The sequence below is a fragment of the Miniopterus schreibersii genome (assembly GCF_964146895.1).
Source record: "Miniopterus schreibersii genome assembly, chromosome: 9".
NCBI lineage: Eukaryota > Metazoa > Chordata > Mammalia > Chiroptera > Miniopteridae > Miniopterus > Miniopterus schreibersii.
This window is the reverse complement of record NC_138118.1, coordinates 2,608,959-2,633,009: the sequence shown is the minus strand read 5'-3', so window position 1 is coordinate 2,633,009 and position 24,051 is coordinate 2,608,959. Positions and strand designations below refer to the sequence as shown.

At 52.2% G+C, this 24,051-nt stretch overlaps 1 protein-coding gene across 6 annotated transcripts in view; it reads right to left on the bottom strand.

Annotated features, from left to right (window-relative positions):
• Positions 1 to 24,051, bottom strand: part of PRKAG2 (protein kinase AMP-activated non-catalytic subunit gamma 2) — a gene marked incomplete at its 5' end in the record, with an annotated part of 167,235 nt that overhangs the window by 39,468 nt on the left and 103,716 nt on the right. For all 6 annotated transcript variants that reach the window (XM_081147785.1, XM_081147784.1, XM_081147787.1 and 3 more), the window contains one exon: positions 5,485 to 5,551. In XM_081147785.1, the coding sequence (XP_081003911.1) occupies positions 5,485 to 5,551 (67 nt within the window). The remainder of the gene's footprint in view (positions 1 to 5,484; positions 5,552 to 24,051) is intronic.

Sequence of the window (24,051 nt, the reverse complement as noted above, 5' to 3'; positions counted from 1 at the left end):
GTAAAACTGCAACAATGTCTACAATCGGAAACAATGTCTCCTGTGTAAGGGGAGTGTGCGAACTCAGACGGGAAGGTGGAGGCCGGGGACAGACGATGAGAGCGGCCCAACTCAGACGGGAAGGTGGAGGCCGGGGACAGACGACCAGAGCGGCCTCTGCTCCGTCACGTGGCCGAGGAGCCCCCCAGCTGTGCTGTCCCCGCAAACCTGACACTTGACGTCTCTGCCACCAGAGGTCAGCACCTGTCACACTATCGTCAAGAAGCCTCCAAGTGCACTCGGGAGCCTCCGAGCAGCTGCTCCGAGCTCAGGGACAGGGATCCTTTCTCGGGTCACCACAAACGGGCAGAGATAATTCGCCCTTAAGCAAGTCCGAGTAGCGTTTCTCAACCTTCTTGTCACTGCCCATCTCCCCTCTTTTTATACACTTCCCCTTAACTGTCCTATCCCCGTGAAGCTAAAACCACAGACACACAGGGTGTCCCCCAAAATGTATATGTGCTTTGAACGGTCATAAAGTCCGTGTTTATTGACATACAGCTCAATTTCAAAATTCAAAAGAATCTACAGAAATGAATGATTTTTTTTTTGGTCAGCGCCTGTTTTCAAACTGAAGACCGTTCCGGTGCAGGCCCTGCTGGTCACGGGAAGCAGTGGACTCGCAAACATCAAGATCATTTTGTGCTGTATTTGTGGGCCCTCGATGCCTCGACTGTTGCTGGGTTTGCACCGTGAACTTTATCTTTTACGTGTCCCCATTAAAAAAAAGTCTAGTGGCCCTTTAGGATAAGTTTTCTTTGTTCAGAGCTTAGTCTGGTTTCACCCATTCTTTCGAATCAGTTAAACCTGAAAAGGAGTGAAAATTAAGTGAGTTACCAGCTGTGAAAGTGCGTGTACATTTTTGGGGGACGCCCTGTATGTATACCGCCTACCTGTCCGCGTCCCGTGGCCCTCTGGACGGCCACAGACCCCTCTGAATGACCAGGCTGACCAGTCGCGCTATGAATCTGAGTTTGGTGGCATGTTCTGAACAGGCTACGCCTGGGAAAATGTCCTGCAGGTGGCGGAGGAACAGCCGGGACAGAGGGACCCGCCGCCTGGGGGGAAGGAAGGCCGCTGGCGGGGCGGGAAGCCGAACTGACCACAGCGCGGCAGGGAAAACCTGCTCGCCGGAGTCCCTGCCGGCTGACACAGCAGGAGGGCAGCCAGGGCCCACAACAGAGGAGATTCTCCAAGTGCCGGGATGACAGAGTATTCATCACGAGGACCTGCCGAGGCCTCACCTCCTTCAAGGAGCGTGCATGGGTCGTGTTTCGGCAACAGAAGTGCTCGCGCCCGGTCCTGCCGCTAAGTACGTTCCAGACACTCCGTCCTGACACACACACACACAGATGTGACCGGCCGGACCCGAAAAGACTTGAAAAGCAAACACACAACCATGGGCACTGTTCTGGCCACTGTGCATGTCGCGAACCCAACGTTCTCCCAGGGTAACCACAGCTGTCCCCCCCATCCGTGGGTCTGCTTTCCGCGGTTTCAGTCACCCGCGGTCAACTGCGGCCCGAAAATACGAAATGGAAAATCCCTGAGCTAAATAACTCGCACGTTTTTAACCTGCGCGTCACCCCAAGCAGAGAGTGTGGCGGAGCCTCGCGCGTCCTGCCCCGTCCTGCCCGGGATGGGGCCCCTCCCCGGCCAGTGTCCCCCTTCCCCGGACGCTCCCGCCCGTCAGTCACTTAGACGCCTCCGTTATCAGGTTCACTGGGGCGGGGTCACAGCGCTCGGGTTCCAGTCACCCTCACTTCACTTCATAATGACCCCAAAGTGCAAGCAATTCGGATCCGCCAAAGATCCGAAAAAGTGCTTCTTTTAACTGAAAAGAAAAACAGGAAAAAACAGCACACACAGGGCCCGGGCCTGTCCACGGTCTCAGGCATCCACCGGGGGTGTGTGTGTCTTGGAACGTATTCCCTGCGGATGAGGGACGAATGTATAAACCTCCACTGTATGCACTGAGCACCTACTATGTGCCAGCCACATCAGACGTTGGGAAGCGAAAGATGAATTGTTAGAGAAGAACAGGAGGGATTTGGGGCCCGGCTTCAGGCAGAGAGAGACTGGGTTGAGCCATGATGTGCTGGTAAGACTGGCAGGGTGCAGGAAGGGAACAGAGAAGGTCTTACCCTCAAAGGATGTGACATCTGAAGGCACAGAGACACGAGGGCCCCACTGAGACCGTGAGGGACACACCAAGACCGTGAGGGACACACAGAGCAAACCACGCCCGTGGGCCTAATCCGGCCCGTTTTTGTAAATACAGCTTCTGGAACAGCCGCCCGCTGGACGGCCTTGGCCGCCGGCCGCCTCCCGCCGCGCCGCGGGGCAGCCAAGTCCAGTGGTCGCCGCGGAGAGGGAGGCCGGCTGGCCCTTCCCAGAAGCTGGGGGCCGCCTGCTCTAGGGCCTGTTACTCAGAGAGGGGTCTGTGAGCCAGGGGCACCTGGGGGTTTGGCAGAAAAATGCAGATGCTTGGGCCCCATCGCAGACTCACGGAACTAGAACCTGCCTCCTAAAAACATCTCTGGCGACTCTCGGGCCCAGAAAGCTCTCCTGTCACTGGCGTGTGTGGCTGGGAGGAGGTGAGGCTGCAGGTGAAGGACATGCACCAGTCCTATATATAGTCGGAGGAAAGCGGTCAAGGTTTCCCCATAAAGGAGGGGTGCCATCAGTCCACGCGCCAGACAGGTCCCCCCGTCAGCGTGTGACGGTCGGAGGAGCTGACAGCAGAAAGCAGGTGGGCAGCGGGTGTCAGAACCCAGGCAAAGAGCCGGGTGACGCGGGGTCTTCTTCCTTCCCAGCTGAAAATGACATTCTGAGGGATTACTCCCATTTCGCCAGTGCCTCCGACCTGCTTCTGACAAATATAGCATCAGTTATAATTTATTAGGAAACAGAAAAATACTTAGTAACAGAATGTTAGTAATCATGTGTTTCCCTGTACACCAAATGTATCTCCATCTAAGTAATGCTTCCGGACCGCGATACATAAATTATGACATTAGCTGGAGAGGGAGGAAGTTTCAAGATGAAACGCGGCTCACTCATCAGCTATTATGCAGGCTGCTAACACATCAGTTCACAGGATATTTAGGGGTGTAATGTCTTACGGGAGGAATTCCCTCCCCCCGAAAAATAAATGCATGATTCTGGCTTGATATTCAGTTTTTCCATTTTTTGGATAAATAAGCAATTTAAAGTTAAAACAAAACAAAAAAAAACCCGACAAAAAACCAAAGCAGCATTTTAGACGGCACGCCAACACCACTCCTTCTAGCTCAGCTAAAGGCTTCCGAGCAACTGCTTAACATTCTGCCTCCTTAGAGATCTAGAGACGTTTGACAGGGTTATTTGTGGGACTCGGCGCGCTCGAACCTAGCGCGAGCAATCCAGATAAAAATAGGTGAGCGAAAATGGGAAACTCCTCTCCTTAGGTGCTTAGGTTTCATAGTTTACATGCATTCCATGGGCAGAAACAACGCAAAGGAAATAGGGCTTGTATGTCTGCTCTGAGAAATGAAACATAATTAAATCAATAAATCTCAGATAAGAAAAGAACCCATCAGACTGGCGTTGAGAAGAATCTCTATGTTAAGGTTCATTGATAAGGGCCGTAGGGAAGTCCACGAATTCAGTACCGCGGTTAATGGCACTTAAGAGATTTTTAATTAACATTATTATTAACGTTGACTATTAGTTAACAATGTTATTAACTATGTCTTTCCTCTGGGTTTACACTGTACCAACTACCAAGGCATGGACTAATTCATTTAATCCTCAAAATTCCCTGATGTTAGCTCCATCTTATAAATGGGAAACTAAGGCACAGAGAGGTTAAGTTACTTGCCCAAGGTCACACAGCTCAATCAAAAGTGGAGCTAAGATCTGAGGCTGTGCCTGTGTGCTTGACCGTAACCATGGTACCTCTCTAAGGGCATCTGCCCTCCACTCTCCTCTTGCCCCCGGGGTGAATCTGCAAAAAGTCTCAAGCCAGTGGACTGTCATTACCAATATCAGGGACAAAGAAAGCCCCTAGAATTCAGACATTCGGAGTCTTAATGGGAAGGGGGGGGCCCACCATACTGCCCTGTGGCCAGTGGCCAGAACCCGACTGGTGATATAATAAAACCCAAGAATATTGTAGATTCCTTCACCAGGGTAAAATGCAAAGGAAGTCCCAGTAAAAAATTCTGAAATGCATCCCGTAACTGCACGTTAGTAATAAATGTGGATGCGGACTTTTAATGGTCGTTACTGTGAACGCATTATCTGGTAGCTGTTTTAATGATGTTTGTGAAATGCTGCAGAAACCCTAAGCCACACGGCAGACGCAGGCCATTGGCCCGGGTACGACCAGGGGACATTCTCACACCTGGGCTGTGCCTGTGTGTCACTTAAGGAACGGCCTGGCTGCGAGTGAACAGAAGTATATTGAAGCAAACTTGGCGCAAGGTGCAGCACCCACCCGGCACATTCTTTGTTCCGGGAGCCTCACTCGATCAATACTCTCGGGGGAAAAAAGAGAAGTCGCTGAATAAATCATGCAGGTCCGCCGGGCAGTGCGCAGGGCTTTCCAATTCCTCAAACTGTCCAGCGTCTTAGACCGAGTTCTTTCCCCACTGTGAGCTCATTATATGCCGTTTAAAATACTAATTCTGCCCCCAAACCAAGCTACTCCCCCTTCACGTTTTAACAGTTTCCAAAGACGACCCATCGCATCCCATTTCAAACGTCAATTGGGCTGAAGAACAAACTCATTCCCTTCACGTCTTAACAGCTTTAAAATAAGATCCAGGTAAGGAAGGGAAAAACAGAGCGGGGGGGGGGCACCCCAAGTGAGAGGACAAGAGGCGACAGGCACGACGGAGCGACAGTCACCTGAACTCCCCACCGATGCGCTCCGCCGGCCGCTCTTCCCATTTAACTTTCCCTATTTACGACGAGAAGACACACCCTGGCGGTGGTTATTTTCACAAATACAAATAAGGGGACCGTCTGCGCTATTCACAGGGATGGACAGACGCACAGTTGGGGGGTTACCCCCGCGCGCGCGGCGTGGCCCGCAGCCGCCTCTGCCCGACCCCCGCGCTCCTGCGGGCTCGGCCGGTTCGGACAAAAGGAGGGACCGGCCTCGGCCCCGGCTCGGCTTCCCCGGCGGAGGCTCCGCGGGGCCGCTGCAGACGCGCTCCGCTGGCCCCGCGCCCCAGCGCCCGCCGCCGGGCAGCCGGGCAGCCGGGCAGCCGGGCAGCCGGGGAGCCGGGGAGCCGGGCAGCCGGGCAGCCGGGGAGCCGGGCAGCCGGGGAGCCGGGCAGCCGGGGAGCCGGGGAGCCGGGCGCGCGGCGGGGCTGCGCGGCCTCCGGGGCGCGGGGACCCGGCTGCGGGTACCCCGGGGCGCCTGGGCGGAGGCGCGTCCCAGCGGGGGGCACTCACCTTCTTCCAACTCGAATTTCTCCAGCATGCCGGCTTCCGCGGGTCCCGGGGCCGCCGCCAGCGCCGCCTGAGGAGCAGGAGGACAGGGATCAGCATGCGCTCGGCGGCGCTCGTCCCCGCGCGGGGCGGGGGCGCGGGGACGCGGGAGCCGGGGCGGGGACGGGGCTGGGCTCCGCGGCCCCGCCGAGCCAAGCGCAGGGGCCTCGCTCCGCGCCGCCGCCGGGAGGAGGGGCCTCGGCGCGCACACCCGACGGAACGGAACGCGGCGCGGCCCAGCCCCCGGCCCGCCCCCGCCCCCGCCCCGCGCCGGCCCCGCGCGCCTCCCCGAGTGGAACGCTCCGCCCTCCCCCCCGCCGGCGGCTTTGGTACGGGCCGGCGGAGAAAGCGCGTGGGATAAGGGCCCCGGGGCGCCAGCGGCCGGCGCGCCCCCCTCCGGCCTGGTGCCCGGTCCCCGCCGGGCCGCTGGCGGCCACTAGCGGAGGAGGCCCGCGTGCCCATCGCCGCCGCGCCCTCGCCCCGCCCCGCGCGCGCCTCCCCTGCACCCACGGCCCGCGCGTTCCCGCGGGGTAACCTGCGCAGGTGTGGTCTGAGCCAGCCCGGGGGTGGGGCCCAGCGGAGACGCCACCCTGGGCCAGGGGGACTGCATTTCTTAAATTTTAGGTTGAACTGCCCCTCCCCCTCCCGCGTTAAAGAGAATGGTTCCTGGGGTCACACGTTTTGCGCCTGCACGGGGTGGCTGTCGCTTTCCCCCAGCCACGGAAGACTTCACTCGCTTCCTCTCTTCACCCACGATTTCCCTTCTTCGGGCGAGCCGCTGCCAAAAGCTCACACAAATCTAAACCTGGCCCTGGCCGCTCCGTCGCCCTGGATCTGGGCATCTGAGACTCTCCTATCGCCAACTCGGGTTGGCAGGCGGCGCGGCTGGCAGCTCAGAGCAGCGCGGCCGCAGCCGGGGAGGGTGCAGGCGCCGCGCTCCGGGAGGCTCCCCGGTGCGACAGCCAGTTTCTGCACCATCTGCAGGGGGCCCCTTAGCTCACTCCCCAAGTGCCAGGGCCCTGATGATGAGCTCAGCCCTGCAGCGCTGGTTAGGGCTGCAGAGGGGCCCCAGCCTCTGGGTTTTATCACGCTTGGGAGCTTCGCCTCTAGGAGGAAGTACTGAAATCTCCTTTGCGCTTTCTTTTTGCTCTGTCATCTCAGCTGGGCCAGTCCCTAAGTCTTAAGCTTTTTCTCAAAAAAGGGGGGGGGAGGGGGAGGGGAAAAAAAGACAAAATACATTTTGTAAGAGGATCGGGAGTAAAACACTGCAGCTGTGTCATGCTTAACAGCGGAAGACTAAATGTGTTCCCCGAAGTTCAGGAACAAAGCAAGGATGCCTACTTTCACACTATTCTTTTTCTTTTTTTTTAAATCGTCACCGGAGGATATTGTTCCCATTGCTTTTTCAGAGAGAGAGGAATGGGGGGGGGAGACAGAGAGAGAGAGAGAGACACACACACACACACACACATCAGTGTGAGAGAGACACATCAATTGGTTGCTCCCAAGCCTGCGAATGAGGTACATTCCCTTGACTGGAATCAAACCTGAGGGCCGATGCTCTAACTACTGAGCAAAACCGGCTAGGGCCACACTATTCTTATTCAACACATTACTGAAAGTTCCAGCCACTGCAATAAGGCAAGAAAAATTATTAAAAAGCATACAAAATTGCAAAGAAAGACACAAAACCCATCCCTGTTTGCAGATGACATGCTTGTCTGCATGGAAAGTCCCAAGGAATCTGAAAACAAAGGAACAATCACCCCCCCCCCCAAAAAAACACACACTAGAACTAGTGAGTTCAGCAAAGTCATAGGGTATAAGATCGACAGGCAAATATCAACCTCATTTCTATATACTAACAATGAACATGTAGAAACTGACATTCAAAACACTATTTACAATCACTCTAGAGGCAATGAAATACTTAGGTATTCACCTAAGGAAACAGACAAGATCTGTATGCTGAAAATTACAAAATGTGGATGAGATGGGAGGAAACCTAAATAAGTGGAGAGGCATCCCGTGTTTGTGGACTGGAAGAACCAACATAGTAAAGAGATGTCAGATCTCCACCAAACTGATCTGGAGGTTTAATGCAATTCCTATAAAAATTCCAGTACCCAGGGGAGGGGGACTGGGGGGCTGGGTGAAAAAGGTGAAGGGATTAAGAAGTACAGATTGGTAGTTACAAAGTAGTCATGGGGATGTAAAACAGAGCATAGGGAATGCAGTCAGTAATATTGTAACAACTATGTATGCTGCCAGGTGGGTACTGGAAATATTGTAACAACTATGGATGCTTCCAGGTAGGTACTGGAAATATTATAACAACTATGTATGCTGCCAGGTGGGTACTGGGAACACTTTGTAAAGTATATGATTGTCTAACCACTATGCTGTACACCTGAAACTAATACAAAGTAATACTGAATGTCAACTGTAATTGAAATTTTTTTTTTTTTTTAAAAAGGACTGTAGTATTGGAGGCAGAGGGACAGATGCATAATCAATAGAAAGAGACTCTGACCCACATAAATGTGTCAAACTGATGTTTGATAAAGGTGCAAAAGCAATGGTGCCCCAGCAACTGGACATGGATAGGCAAAAAGTTAGCCTCACACCCCATACAAACGAGCTCAAGTTGGATCATGGACTTAAAATGTAATACATGAAGCTTTTAGGGGGGAAAAAAAAAAGGATAAAATCTTCAGGACCTATTGTTAGGAAAGGGTTAAACCTGACCTCAAAAGCATGACCCATAAAAGGAAAAATAAATAAATTGGGCCTCATTAATATTAAAATGTTTGTTCTGTGACAGACACCGTTCAGGATGAAAAGATAAGCTACCGAGTGCAAGGAAATACTTGCAAACCACATAGTCGGCAAAGGCTAGTATCTGGAATCACTAAAGAACTCTCAAAACTCAAGAGTAGAAAAAAGAAGATCCAGCTGGAATGCAGGCAAAAGGTATGAAGAGACGTTTCACTGAAAAAAAAGGTGTATAGATAGCAAACAAGCACCTGCAAAGATGCTCAGCATCCTTAGCCAGCGGGGACATGCAAGTTAAAGTCACACAAAGCGGTCACTGTACACCTGTGAGAATGGCCAAACTACAAACAGCAAATGCTGGCGAGGATGAAGGAAAACAATGAATTCTGCACCGCTGTGGGGACGCAAAATCGTACCGCCGCTCTGGAAAACAAGTCCCCAGTTTCTTAAAAAACGACGCTTGCAACTGCCCCATGACACAGCAACCGCACTCTTGGGCATTTATCCCAGATAAATGAAAACTACGTTTACTCGAAAACCTGCGTACGAATGTTCACGGGAGTTTCATTTGTAACAGCCCAAACTGGAAGTGACAGATGTCATTCAGCGGGTCACTGATGAAACAAACCACAGTCATGCTCCGCTTAACCGTGGGGATGTGCTTTGAGAGATGTGTTCTAAGGCGATTTCATCGTTGCGTGAACATCGTAGTGGCCGCTTACACAGACCTAGATGGTGTCGCCTACTACGCGCCGAGGCTATACGGTACAGCCTTTTGCCCCTGAGCGACACGCCTGTACAGTAGGTTGCTGTACTGAATACTGTAAGTATTTGTGTATCTAAACATAGAAAAGGTGTAGTAAAAATATGGCACGAAAGGTAAAACATGGGACACTTGTATAGGGCACTTAGCATGAATGGAGCTTAACATTTGTTTTTAAAAAAAATATGATTTTATTGATTTCGGAGAGAGGAAGGGAGAGGAAAAGAGAGATAGAAACATCAATACTGAGAGAATCATTGATCGGCTGCCTCCCGCACACCCCTTTCTGGGGATCGAGCCCGAAACCCAGGCATGTGCCTTGACCGGGAATCGAACCCTGACCTCCTGGTTTGTGGGCTGAAACTCAACCACTGAGCCACGCTGGCTGGGCTGGAGCATACATTTTTGAAAGCTGCTCTAGGTGTCAGGGAGTGAGTGGTGAGTGAATGTGAAGGCCTAGGACATTACTGTCCACTACTGTAGACTTTATAAACATTGTAACTTAGGCTACACTAAACTTATAAAATAATATTTTTTTCTTTCTTCCATAACAAATTAACCTTAGTTTACTGTAGCTTTTTTTACTTAATAAAAAATTTTTAAGACTTTTTGACTCTTGAAATAACACTTAGCTTAAAACACAAACATATTGTACAGCTGTACAAAAATATTTTTTCCTTTATATCCTTACAGTAGGTTGTTTTCTATTTAAGATTTTCAACTTTTTTGTTGTTTAATTTTTAAAAAATATGGTGGTACACAGTGGAAGTGTCAATCATTTTCATTTTTGAAAAGTCTACATTTTTAATTCCTTGCAGTAATTTTAGTATAATTTTAAAAAGAAATTCCCCATTGCTGTCTATTCATAGCACCATCCAGTTCACGTGCAATCCTGATGAGCTGGATTTTGGGAGCAGAAACCGGCTGCAGTCAGGCGTGTGTATTTAGGGAGGCTGCCAAGTCTGCAAAAGTGGTCCTCAGACTAAAAAGTCCCATTTCCATTATTGCAGAAGTTGGTAGTGAATAGAAATGGAAACGAGCCCAGGAGGTCATGGTTCGACTCCCCATCAGGGCACACGCCCGGGTTTCCCGCTGGATCCCCACTTGGGGGCCTGCAGGAGGCAGCCAATCAATGACTCTCTCATCAATGATGTTTCCATCTCCCTCTCCCTTCCTCTCTCTGAAATCAATAAAAACATTAAAAAAAAAAAAAGGAAACAAAATCAGGTTAGTCTCTTTGGTTTGATTTCACTTGATAACAGGCGCACAGGAGGCTAAGATAAAAACGTTTCTATGTCATGCTACTGAGGCCGAATTTATGTCCCTGGGTTGTTTTCACTTAGAAATCTCATGTCATCTTCCTTAGAAAGGAGCACAGCCCAGGACACTAGAAAAGGGCAGAAGGAACTTCTCCATAACCCACGAGGTCCGTTGCGGGAATCTGAGGCCCGCAAAGCTTAAAGTTGCGCACACAAATGCTGACAGGGTCGCGGGAGTGACGGATTGCTTAGTGCAAACCATTTAAAGTCGGTGGTGGTCGTCTGTTGCCCTTTCATGGGGATGTTTTCTTGAAGTCTCAGCAGACCTCTATGCCTCTCTTAATTTTAGCTCCTTCAGGTAGGGGGCAGGCCAGGAGAGGCCAGGGAAGGGAGGGGCCTGTTCTGCATGTGTGATGCCTACCTCGGGTGTCTCGGGTACTCCATGGGTTCTGAGTTGAACTTTATTGAGAGAATGCCTGAGAAACATGGAGCCATTGCAACTGTGACCTTCTGGTTGGTGAAAATGCTACGTGATTACGGTCTGTCTCACGCCACTGTGCCCGGGTGCCACAAAGCACGGTATTTTGAAGGCCTCTTGGGAGGGAAAAGTTCAGTCTGAAAACTTCATCACAAAACACCACCACAAAAGCTTTTCTTTGTTCCTTTGTGCACTGGGGTCGCATATGAGTTCACTTGGCCTTTTGTAAAAAAAAAATTTTAAATAGCTATTGCAAGAAATATTCAACTTTTAAAAGGGGTTAATGGAGAAAAAAGGAGGCTTCTGTAATTCTTTCAACAATAAAGATAAATTTAAAAAAAAAGAAATACAGTGGTACCTTGGTTTTTGAACGTCTCCTTTGCTGCACATTTCGGTTACCAACACCGTAAACCAGGAAAGCAAATGCTTCGGTTTTCGAACACGCCTCGGAAGTCAAACATACCCCACCGCTTCCGCTGAGGGCAAGATCCTGAGGCCTAGCTGTCAGCTGTGGATCCCTCGGGTTTTCCAGCGTTTCAGAGCTCGAACGGTCTCCCTGCACAGATCACGTTCGAAAACCGAGGTGCCACTGGATTCAACTTTAAATACTGGATGGGCGGCTCCTGAATAATTTAGGGATTGGAACCCACAGCTTTGATGCTTCCCCCGCTGTCTCTGAGCTCTGGCTCTGCTAAGACGTCCTCTGTGAGGTGAAGGCAGGCTGGGGACCTGCCACCAGGGCGAGGGCAGGAGCTGAGTGCTCTCTAAGCAGCTCTCACCCCCAGCTTGGGCCGGCCACGCCCACCTCTGGGTCAGACACGCCCACTCTGTGACAACCACGCCCACTTCTGTGCCGGCCACGCCCACCCCTGCCCCGACCACGCCCCCTTTGCCGACCACGCCCAAGCCTCAATGTCAAGCTGACAGCTCTCTTGATCTAAGGCCATCTGCTGGTCATCGCCATGAGCTTTCTACAGACCCTTCAGGCTCATCCACCTATCTCAGTCCCCGCGTCCTCTCACTTTGTCACCTGAGTGTCCCCTGAGGCAGGCCCTGTGTCTGCGCCTCCACCACAGCTCCTCCGGGAGGCTCCCCCCATCTCATGCTTGGGTTGCTGCATCAGCTCCGAGCCCTGTCTCGCCCTTTTCCACCCTGGAGCCAGGGTGACCTTTTAGAAACACAGGCTCATTCTTGCTTCTCCCCACGTGCAACCTCCCGACGGCTCTCAGGAGCCTGCAGGGGTGTCGGGCCAGCCCCCGGCTCGGCCGGGCTGGAGCATTTCCAGTCCCCACCTTCTCCCCGCTCTGTGTGCCCTGCACTTGAGCCTCAGGGTGGTCCCTGCTCACTGCGCTCAGGGCTTCCAACACTCTGGCCTGTCTCCCCACTGCCCCCCACGCTCGGCTGGTTCCTGTTCGCTCCTTAAGGAGCCTTACACCCGGGCCGGTGTGGCCCAGTGGTTAGAGCTGCTGCCCACACACCAGAGGGTCGTGGGTTCGATTCCCAGTCAAAGGCACGCACCTGGGTTGCAGGTTCGATCCCCGGCCCCGGTTGGGGCACGTGCGGGGAGGTGACCCATCCATGTGTCTCCCTCACATCCATGTGTCTCTCCCCCTCCCTCCCACTCTCTCTAAAAATCAATGGGAAAAAATATCCTCTGGTGAGAATTAGCAACAACAGAATGAGTCTTACAAAGAAGGCTCGGTCTTCCCGATGCTCGGCCTCTTCCCACAACTTACCCGGTTAATCCCTCCTCTAACCCACACGCTTTTTCTACTTTTGCAGGTATTTAGACTGAATTGCATGCCCTTATCAGCAACGTGGTCCCCTCTGGGTGTGTCACGTTGTACTCAGTTGTTGGGGATACTGTCGGTGGCCCCCCCACCTTCTTTCCTAGAATAACCCCCTAATTTTGTCGCAGTGTACACCCTTTCCTTACGTGAGTCATGAGGGGGACAATCATTGTCAAGCTATCCAGGATTAAAGAGGAGGACTCTGGTTGGAGAGAGCCAGCGCCCACACGCCTGTGTGCACGTCCCCTCCCCATCCTCTGTTCCTGCCATGGACAACACGGGTCCCTGCTAGTGAGGACCAGCTCCCAGACGAAGCCAGTGTAGAGAGAGACAGAGAGAACTGGGGTCCTCGCTGACATCACTGACCAGGCCTGGGGCCCGTCCTACCTCTGGACCTGTGATGTGAGACAATACCTGTCTTTGAGCCACTTGTAGTTGGGAGTTTCCTGTTAGTTTGCAGCCAAAAACATCCCAAGTGATATTTGGGCATTAATATTAGACGCAGGAGGTGATATTCTAAGTAGACGAAGGCCATATTCTAATTGGGGATATTGCTGCACATGTCACAATGCAAAAAGTTACAAGGTTTAAGTGAACAGCAACTGTAGCAACTGCACAGTGGACTCGATGCTAAGGGACCCTCAGAGGGACGCTCCCGTAGGAGACGCGACGAGGCTGATCCTGAAGGAAGGGAGGGAAGGAAGCGTTTCGGTGATGGCGAGGGCAGAGGAAGGGCGCCGGAGGCAAAGGTGTCTGCATGGTCTTTATCCGAGAGCGCGGTGGGTTTATTTGATTTTTAAAATTTTTATTTATTGATCAACTTTTAGAGAGAGAGAGAAACATTCTGCCCAGCCAGGGCGGAGTGGAGTGTTCCTGGGGAGAAGTTAAAGAAAGATAGTTAGAGCCTGGCCGGCGTGGCTCAGTGGGTGAGCATTGACCTGTGATGCAGGAGATTGGGGTTCGATTCCCGGTCAGGGCACATGCCCGGGTCTCAGGCTCGATCCCCAGTTGGGGGCCTGCAGGAGGCAGCCGATCGATGACTCTCATCACTGATGTTTCTCTCTCTCTCTCCCTCTCCCTCCTCTCTCTGAAAGCAATAAATATATATATTAAAAAAAAGAAACATATAGAAAAGAAACGAGAGTAATAATTAGAAACAGACGCATCAAAGGAGCCTTTAACTACAGCAAGGAAGACTTTGTGGAAGCAAAGAAAAGCCAATAAAGGGAAACGGGTGGGATCACAAAAGCTGCGCAGTGCGGCTGAAGTGTCACCCGAGAGCTCCTTGAAGTTACCGCTCATTTCTCGAAGGCCTCTGCCAACACCTTTTTATTGCCCCGGCTTCAAAAACGGTGGCTCGGTCTTAGCAGACTAGTACGTTTCATAACTCTCCTGACATGAACACAACTGGAAAATCAAGTTTAGATCAGTACGGCTTTCCTGTGGCGGTTCTAAATAGTGTATAAAGTTTTGTTTTGTTTTAAACAATCAATTATAAGAATTTATTTTAAAATATACTTTTTATTTTATTTTTATTTATTTATTTTTTTAAATATATATCTTTATTGATTTCAGAGAGAGGAAAGGAGAGGGAGAGAGAGAGAGAAACATCAATGATGAGAGAGTCATTGATCGGCTGCAGCCCGCAACCCGGGCATGTGCCCCGACGGGGAATCGAACCCCGATCTCCTGGATCCTAGGTCGATGCTCAACCGCTGAGCCACGCCCGGCTGGGCTTTATTTATTTTAAAGAGAGGGAGAGAGAGAAACATCAATGTCGAGAGAGAAACATCGATCGGCTGCCTCCTGCACGCCCCCTACTGGGGACCCAGCCCACAACCCCGGCATGCGCCCTGACCGGGGACTGAACCAGCAACCTTTAGGTGCGTGGGCCAATGCTCACCCGCTGAGCCACACTGGCCAGACAGTGAGCCGGGAGGTTTACTTGCCTGCCGATCTGTTGTTTCCTTGGGCAATTCTGTCCGTGAAGAAGCCACAACAACTGGAAACGTCATCTAAACCTGTCGCCTCAGCAGCACCACACGGCTGCGGTTAAATTAAAAAAGTTACAAGCACGCGGTTTCCCACGGCTCCACAGAGAAATACCAATGGGTCGTCCGGTGAGTCAAGAAAAACTGGAAATAACCCCACGTTGAAACACAAGCTACGCAAGACCACAGTTCATTTCCTGGGCAAGAATCTTAGTCCAACAGTGCATTTTGCTCGGCATCGATTTCTGTAGGATCCATTTATAGGGTCTGAGCAGAGGCCAGTGTCTGGGGCAGCACCTGGGAACAAGGCCAGTGTCGGTCTTTTCTTCCTGACTGAGGAAGGGCCGGTGGCTCGATTGTACTGGAGGATTGTGCTTTGATTCAAGTGACATCACGGAATTAAAAAGCCTACAGGGGTCAAAATCTCAAAGGGGTGTCATCAGTTGCTACTTTTTTTGTTGGGGTTTTTTTTTTTTTTTTTGGTTAATTCTCACCTGAGGATATTTTTTTCCATTGATTTTTTAATTTTATTATTTTATTATTATTTTTAAAAATATATCTTTATTGATTTCACAGAGAGGAAAGGAGGGGGAGAGAGAGAGATAGAAACACCAGTGATGAGAGAGTCATTGATCGAGCCCACAACCCGGGCATGTGCCCTGACCGGGAATCGAACCCCAATCGCCTGGATCCTAGGTCGATGCTCAGCCGCTGAGCCACGCCCGGCCGGGCTCCATTGATTTTTTTAGAGAGAGAGTGGAAGGGAGGGAGGGGGAGAGAGAGACACATTGACTGTTTGCCTCCTGCACGTGCCCAGACCAGGGTCAGGGATCGAACCCACAACCCTTCAGGGTGCAGGCCGACGCTCTAACCACGGAGATCACTGGCCAGGGCAGCTGCTCCCTCTTTTTATTAAGATCTCGGAGCGTAATCTCAAAGTCAACACGTGTGACTGGAGCACAGAAAAAAACGGAAAAAAACCAACAGTGCCGCTGAGAACAGGGCCTGTTCTGACCTCGTGGCTCAGACCCTTCCGCCCTCGACGGTCCCGGTTCTGAGTCCAGCTCGGCCACACGGGGCTGTGCGCCGAGCACGTGGCCTCTGAGCCTCATGCCCGTGTGTGCTGGGCGCCTGGCACCGTCCCCTGCTCAGGCCTGGTGCCCATAAACCATCGCCGCTCTCGACGTGGGGGCTGCCCTTCGGCAACATGGAAAGAACTCGGGGTTCAAAGGTAGGCCTTCGAATCATGTGTGTGCCTTTTACCAGCCATAGCCTCCAGCACACAAGCAAGTGTCTCTAAACCTGGATTCTTAACCAGCAAAACAGAGATAATAACATCTCCTGTGCAGGCCTGGCAGGCAAATTAAGAGAGAAACATCGATGCGAGAGAGAAACCAGTATTCTGGGGATCGAACCCACAACTCGGGTAGGCGCCCTGACTGGGAACCGGACCTGTGACCCCTCGGCGCATGGAACGATGCTCTAACCACCGGGCCACACCGGCCAGGGCTCAACCCAAAGAGTTTTAATCGAGTCCCTAATTTCATCACTTGGCAGCGAGGCAGGAGAGACTGGCAGCCTCCTCTCGGGAGGACAGGATGTCCAAGAACCCGCGATTGCTGCAGGAAACGAAAAGTGCCGAAAGCTTGTTCTTCCTGGTAGGGAAAAAATGACTATCTTCTATTCAAAGAATGGTGGACAGGTTTGTTCCACAGACCCCGAAGCCTATTGTCCACCGCCTTCTCCGAGTCCACTGAAGGTCATTTTAAGACTGGCGATGACATTTTCATAAGTTACCTGGCACCAAATGTACCCGATCTAAGTCAGTACTGGGCTGAGAGCAGACACAGGAACAGTGTCAAACAGGACTGTCCCAGACACATCGGCGAGGGGCATGTCACAAGAATATATATTTTTAAAAGCTCTCCCTTTTTTATTTTATTTTATTGATTTGAGAGAGAGGAAGGGAGAGAGAGAGAGAGAGAGAAACATTGATGTGAGAGAGAAGCATCCACCAAGGGCTGAACCCACAACCTAGGCACGTGCCCTGATGGGAATCAAACCCGCGACCTTTGGGGACCCAGGGTGAGGCTCCAGCCAACGGGGCCACCCGGCCGGGGCTAATTTACCTTCTTCGCCACCCACGCGCAGGTCAGTGGAAGCCCGCGCATTCACGCTGTCCCGCCACCGGTTTCCAAGACGCTCTCGTCTTAGAGAGACGCTGTCTTTAAAGGAGGGGGGATCGAACATCTCTCCAGGTGAACCTAATTTTTAAAATCAAATAAATGCAAAGGCGGTAAGCGGGGCGGCTTCGTCAGGCTAGACCGAGAGAGCGGAGCGGGCCGCCCGGCTTGTGAACGCGCCCGTTACAAGCAACGGGCACAGAAACCGTGTCCTCTGTGTGGGTCCCTAGAGCCGCCTGCCTCAAATTCCCTTTTCTGAATAAAATACACCTCTTCTTCAACCGTGCCCAAGATCACCAGGTGCCGTTCTTAAAACTCAGGACCCAGCCGGCCGGCGTGGCTCAGTGGTTGATAGTCCACCTGGGAACCTGGAGGTCAGGGTTTGATTCCCGGTCGGGGCACAGGCCCGGGTTGTGGGCTTGATCCCCAGCAGGGGGCGTGCAGGAGGCAGCCGATCCGTGACTCTGTCACCGCTGATGTTTCTCTCTCTCCCTCTCCCTTCCTCGTTCTGAAATCAATAAGAATACTAAAAACAAACAAACAAACTCAGGACCCCAAATCACATCGGTCTCGGGGTCCGCGCCAAGCCTCCGAAATAGCGGGGAAAGCGCATAACCCCTCGCGGGCCCTGGAAACAGGCGCCCGGGCCGCCCGAGAAGCCGGCCGGCGGTCACTCATTAACAGGTCAGGCAGCTGTTCCCAGGCCGCCCCCGAGCGGGCTGGTTCTAAACTTTTCCACGGCTCCCACGGCTCATTCCTGCCGCGTCGTTAAGGCGGCGCTGTTAACGCCGCTGTTAGGGTGTGTGTCGCACTTGTACCGGCGATACCCACGAGCTCCGGTTAATGCTTTTCTAAGGGCCGTGAGTGAGGGGGAGTCCCGGTTTGGAGCCGAAGGAATTTCCATCTAAATGCAAATCAGGACCAGCCAGGCCAGAACAAACGCATGAGTAGGTACAGTGATTTTTCCACCCTCCAACGGCCGCCCCCCCGGCCCCCCAGGTGCACTTTCGTACAACTGTGTTGGTGGGTAAATATTCCTTATGAGGTAAACCAGGCTTTTCCCGTCCCTGCGCCCGCAGGGACACAGGTGAAGGTGCTCAGAGTCTTGATTTCTTTGACTTAATATGTGGTCAGTGCACTGGGCAGAGAGGCCCTGCCCGGTGGCTCCGTCGGTTAGAGCGTCGCCCCCGATCCGCCAAGGCTGTGGGCTCCATCCCTGGTCAGGGCCCACACAAGAAGCAACCGATGGATCATAAATAAGTGGGCAGCAAATAACGTTCCTCTCTTCCTCTCGCTTTCAAATCAATACCAAAAAAAATTAAAATGGGCAGAGAATTCTTATTCTGTCAGCTTTTCCACTCCGGGCTGACGTATCCGGGCCCCGTAAGTCCCTGTTCGATGTCCGGAGAGAACCGAAGAAAGTGTGCCCCAGATGGAACTTACCTGTCGTCCCCAGATCTACGGCCCCTCCCTAACCTAGTGACACTGCCATCCATCCTTTTGCACCCGAAACGGGTGGGCCACCCTAGAGTCCCCCTGCCACGGGCCACATCGCCAGGCTCACGCCGGGCCCATCCTCTAACAGACGCGCCCTCTGCAGGGCCTCGCGGCCCGCCTCGCGCCCGGCCTCCTGGTGAAGCTGTCCCGTCCACACCTCACCTCGCACCCCCGCGGCGGCTTCCGCAAGCCGGCTTCTGCCCCCGCTTATCCAAGTCACGCTCGCTTCCTGGGACAGAGACGCCTTCGGCCCGTGACATGCCTAATGACATCATTCACACCCCCGCCGCCTGCCCAGGCGGGGGGAAGGGATCCCCGCGGTGAGTCCCGCCTCCCACCGGGACCAACTCCCGTGACCATCCCAAGGCCAGGGGACACCAGCATTTTTTTTTTCCTGTTAAGCTTCACCCGAGGATATTTTTTCCATTGATTTTTTTAGAGAGAGCGGAAGGGAGGGAGGGGGCCAGAGAGAGAGAGAAACATCGATGTGAGAGAGACACATTGATTGGCTGCCTCCTGCATGTGCCCCGACTGGGGGCGGGGAGGGAACCTGCCACCCAGGTCGGTGACCTTGCCCGGGAATGGAACCCACGGCCGTCCGCGCACAGGCCGACGCTCTAACCTGGGCCGCGCCGGCCAGGGCTCACACCAATACTTTAACCACGGCCTCTCCCAGGTGAAGGCAGGGCTGCTCCCCTCGGGGGAAAACATTCAGGTGAACCCTGACGTGGCCACTGTCCTGACGGCAGATTCAACCGCGAGAAGCAGTGGCTCCGTCACCCGGGACAGCACCGGAAACCGAGGTTTTTCCTGGAGTTTGTGTCCCTGTGATCCCAGCAATGCTGAGCACATGGCCCTGGGACCTGCAGACCTTCAGAAGCGGGTCCCCCGTCTGTCAGGGTGGGATCTAGAAGTGACAAGGCGGACAGTGCACCTTGCCACGTAAACTCTGGGTCCTGGGGGGCTCTCGGGGGGGGGGGATTATCCCAATCCTGACTACCGAGGGCCTGGACAGTGCCAGGCACACGACAGGGTCTTAGGAAACTGCTGAACGACTGATTTCCCGGGAGGGGACAGAGGCAGGGCATTTAACAAGTTAAAAAAAAAGCCCGGCCAGGCGTGGCTCAGCGGTTGAGCGTTGACCTAGGATCCGGGCGATCGGGGTTCGATTCCCGGTCAGGGCATATGCCCGGGTTGTGGGCTCGATCAATGACTCTCCCATCATTGATGTTTCTCTCTCTCTCTCTCCCTCTCCTTTCCTCTCTCTGAAATCAATAAAGATATATTTAAAAAAAAACAACAAGTTAAAAAAAAATAAAATCTTGAGCCCTGGCCAGTGTGGTTCAGTGATTGAGTGTCAACCCATTTACCAAGAGGTTCCCGGTTCGATTCCCGGTCGGGGCACATGCCCGGGTGGTGGGCTCGATCCCCAGCAGGGGCCGTGCAGGAGGCGCATCATCGATGCTTCTGTCTCTCTCTCCCTCTCTCTAAGATCAGTAAAAATGTATTTTTTTAAAAGAAAACAAAACAAAAATCTTGAGGCAAAAAGACCCAATCCCCTTTCCCTGGAGCTCAGCTACCCCAGGGAGCTGAATAAACAAGAGGCCTGAAAGGACACAGGCCCAGCTCTCAGGCCAGGACGCCTCTTGATTTGGGCTCTGCCTTCTCTCGGCCACCGAGTGTCTCCTCCAGCAGGGCAGCAACACCGGAGAAATGCCAAATGTCATCCGTCTTCCTGACAGCGAGGAGCGCGGAGCCTCCCCGCCCGCCTCCTCCACGCGCGGGGAGCACTTGTCTGCGCCCGGCTGTCACGATAACCAAGCCCCGCCGCTCCCACTCCCGGGCCCAATGCGAATCTCACCCCCCAAACTATTTTTAAAATATCTAATCTGCGGCGAGGAACAGGGTATGGGACTGTTACTTTGCCATTTCTGGGCAGACGGTGCGAGCGTCGAGACCTTATTAGGTTGTGACTCGATGTTTAAGACGCCGAGATGGAAACACAAAAACACAGTCGTGCGTGTGAGAGCGTCAGCTGCTCCTTCACGTCAAGCAGCCTGAAATATGTTTCGACGTTTAAAGTGCTTTCCTGTGTTTATAAAAAGGTAAAAATTATTCCTAATAACAATCTGGAAAGATTGATTAGTGATTTCCTTCCAAATAGTCATACGAGGAAGCCTCGGAGTCTCGGAGGCGGAGTCAGGTTTAAGGAAAAACCAAAGTTCATGAATTTACCGAGTTACGTTACCTCCCCACATACGTGATGAAACAAGTGTTAGTTACTATTATTATTTTTTACAGGTTTTTAAAAATATATGTTTTTATTGGTTTTGAGAGAGAGAGGAAGGGAGAGGAAGAGAGAAATAGAAACATCCGATGACGAGAGAGAAACGTCATCGATCGGCTGCCCCCCGCATGCTCCCTACGGGGGGTCGAGCCTGCAACCTGGGCGTGTGCCCTGACCGACCGGGAATTGAAACCACCACCTTTTGGCGTATAGGGGGCGATGCTCCAACAACTGAGCCACAACAGCCAGGGCAAGTGTTAGTTATTTTTTGATACATCACAAATCACCCCAAAACTTAAGATGACAATAATAATTTATAATCTATTATGGGCTGAATTGGATCCTTCCCCCAAATTTATATGTTGAAGCCTGAACCCCCAACGGGACTATATTTGGAGTAAAGAAGTTACTGAGGTTAAATGAGGTCATGAGGGGGGCCCTAAGCCAACAGGGCTGGCGTCCTAGTAAGAGGCGGAAGGGACACCGGGGATGGGTGGGGACACGGGGAGAGACGGCCGCCTGCGGCCCAGGAGAGCGGCCTCAGCAGAAACCGAGCCTGCCAGCACCTTGGGCTTGGACTTCCAGCCTCCAGGCCCATGAGAAATAAACACCTGGCCCGTGGTGTTTGCTCTTTGGACACTTCTGCTTGGATGTCCCACAGACACCTTAGTGCACCATCACCTCCTACACATATGTACAGCCACACACACACGCTCAAGCTCACATGCACACACACAAGTACACACATGGAAGCGTCCGCACACATATGTACATGCACACACATATGCACCCACACACATGTACAACACACACATGCACTCCACACATGTTCGATACACACAGGCACACATAAACACATGCACACATAAACACATGCACACACACAGGCACACATAAACACACGCACACACACATGCATACACATAAATGTATAACACACCAACCCATGCAACACACATGCACATGCACATGTGCACAGCCCGCTCCTTATCCCAGGAAATGCAATGACATCCGTCTAGCTCCCAAGGCAAGGCCTCTGGAGCCCTCCTCTGATTCTGCTCTTTCCCCTGCAACTGGTCAGTCACTACCTTCCAGGTCCTTTCCACGCAACCTCTCGAATGGCTCTTTACTTGCGAACACCAGGCCGCTCCTTCCCCCTTCAGCTGCCACCAGACCCGCATCATTTCACGCCGCCTCTCACTGAGCTCCCAAATGCCATCCGATTTCCATGCCCAGCCCCTGAGGGATCATCCTAACATGCAAAGCTGATTATTGCTCCCTGCTGCTGCTGCTGCTGGGAAAAAAATTCCACATCCTTCCTCTGCGGTTGGCTCCTCCCCTCACGGAGACCAGGCTGGGCATTTTCTCCCATGATAACGACACGGGTTCCATAAAGCCCCACTGGACTTACTCACCTGTCTGTTCCTCCCAATGGACAAGAGCTCCCTTTGTTCAATTAGCTATTAGCTCTTTCTCGAAACCCTCCCATGTACAACGTGGTGCTAACCGAGTGGATAGAATGGACACCGTCCCTGCCTCACGCGGGTGATTCATTTGTCACCCATCACCCTTTCCTAGCACTGGCTCTGGCAAATAAATGATAAAATGAGAGCTGTCTGTTACATACTAATGAATTACTCTCACCCCTTTTCCAATTTTAGAACAACATTCATGGGAACAAGTTTTATGAGCATGATCTTCATGGTCAATGTTTACGGAAAGTATTTTTTGATTCCAAAAGGCAGGGATACATGATATTGAAATATTGTGTGGCTGACGGATGCCTGTAAGCAACTGACATTCCTCCATGAAGATTACGCCGGTAGCCAAATGAATTAAATCAACCAAGCTCTTAAGAAACGTAGCGCATAAATTAAAGACGTTCAACATGATGCAATTATTAAGAAAACCACTTTATGTGATCTTGAAACTATCGAGAAGGAAGGGAGAAGGCAGCCCCCGGAGGCCTTGGGTGATAAAATTTACAAATGGGATTAAGGCCTTGTTTCATGTCAGGGAGCCAGTGGCAACACTGTCTTCCAATTTTGAAGCATATAATTTCACAACCTAAGGATTATCTGATGCCCAGACTATATGAACATTGTAGCTTTGACCATTTAAAAAATTGTGGTAAAATATAAATAAGTTACCATTCTAACCATTTTTTTTTAAAGAGGAAAACTCAGTGGCATTAAGTACACTCACGTTGTATAACCATCACCACCATCACCTCCAGAACTTTTGAAAATCTTGCAAAACTGAAACTCTATCCCTATTAAACAATAACCCCCATTCCTCCCCACCCAGCCCCTGGCACCCACCATCCTGCTATCTGTCTCTGTAAACCCGGGCACGTGCCCTGACCGGGGATCGAACCATGATCTCTCCTGGTTCATAGGTCGATGCTCAACCACTGAGCCACACTGGCTGGGCCATCCCTCAGCACTTTAAACAAACAACACTCTGCGAAGCATGCAGCTGACACAGTCACCACCGAGGGGGCAAGAAGGGTCATAGGATGTTCTCTGCATGACAAATGACAAGCACATCTTCTTTCCCCCCAAAATAACAACTGTTCTGGTTGGACTGTCCCCCCTCCCCCCCCACAAAATGACGCTCAAGTCCTAACCTCCGACACCTGTGAATGTGACCGTATTTGGAAATCAAGTCTTTGGAGATGTCATCAGGTTAAGATGAGGTCACTCTGGACCGGGCTGGGCCCAAACCCAGGGGGACTGGCGTCCTGATAAGAAGAGGGAAATCCAGACACAGACAGACACACAGGGAAGACACACGGGAGAGGGAGGCAGAGGCGGGAGCGATGCAGCCCCGAGCCAAGGACAGCCTGGGGGCCCCGGGAGCCGGAGGAGACAAGGAAGGGTCCCTCCCCCGGAGACTTCGGAGGGCGCTCAGTCCTGCCAGCGCCCCGATCTCAGAGCTGAGAGACGCGGCTCCCTGCTGCTCTAAGGCCCCCAGTTGGTGCCACTCTGTTCCGCCAGCCCCAGGAAATGGGAACAGTGGAATCAAGTAGCTACATGCACATCGATCACTCTGGGCGATATGTCTTATGTCCTTGCTGGGCACGGACCTAATACCAAGGATCTGCGCGCCGTACAGAACACGGGCCAGGCGGGCAATGAGGGATAGAGTCCACGGGTCCACGTGTCCACACGTCCACGCGTAGGGCCCACCGCACGGAACAGTGGCCGGCTTCCCCCGTGAACCCTCCCCAGTCCTCGGAAGGAGCAAGGACAGCTACCCCACCCCCTCCACCGCAAGGCCCCCTCCTCCAGGACGCTTCCCAACTCAACCGATGCCAAGCTTCAAATCGGAAAACTCTAGAATCAAATTCCTATTTTTAAAAAGCTGTTTTCCTTTCTTTCTTTTTGTTTTGTTTTGCCTGTGACCTGTTCCTTTAGTCTCCCACTCAAGACAAATTCAAACAAAACTTTTAATGACTGATTTTTTTCAGTAGAAGCTGAGGGAACAAAAACCTGTTTCTGGTCGT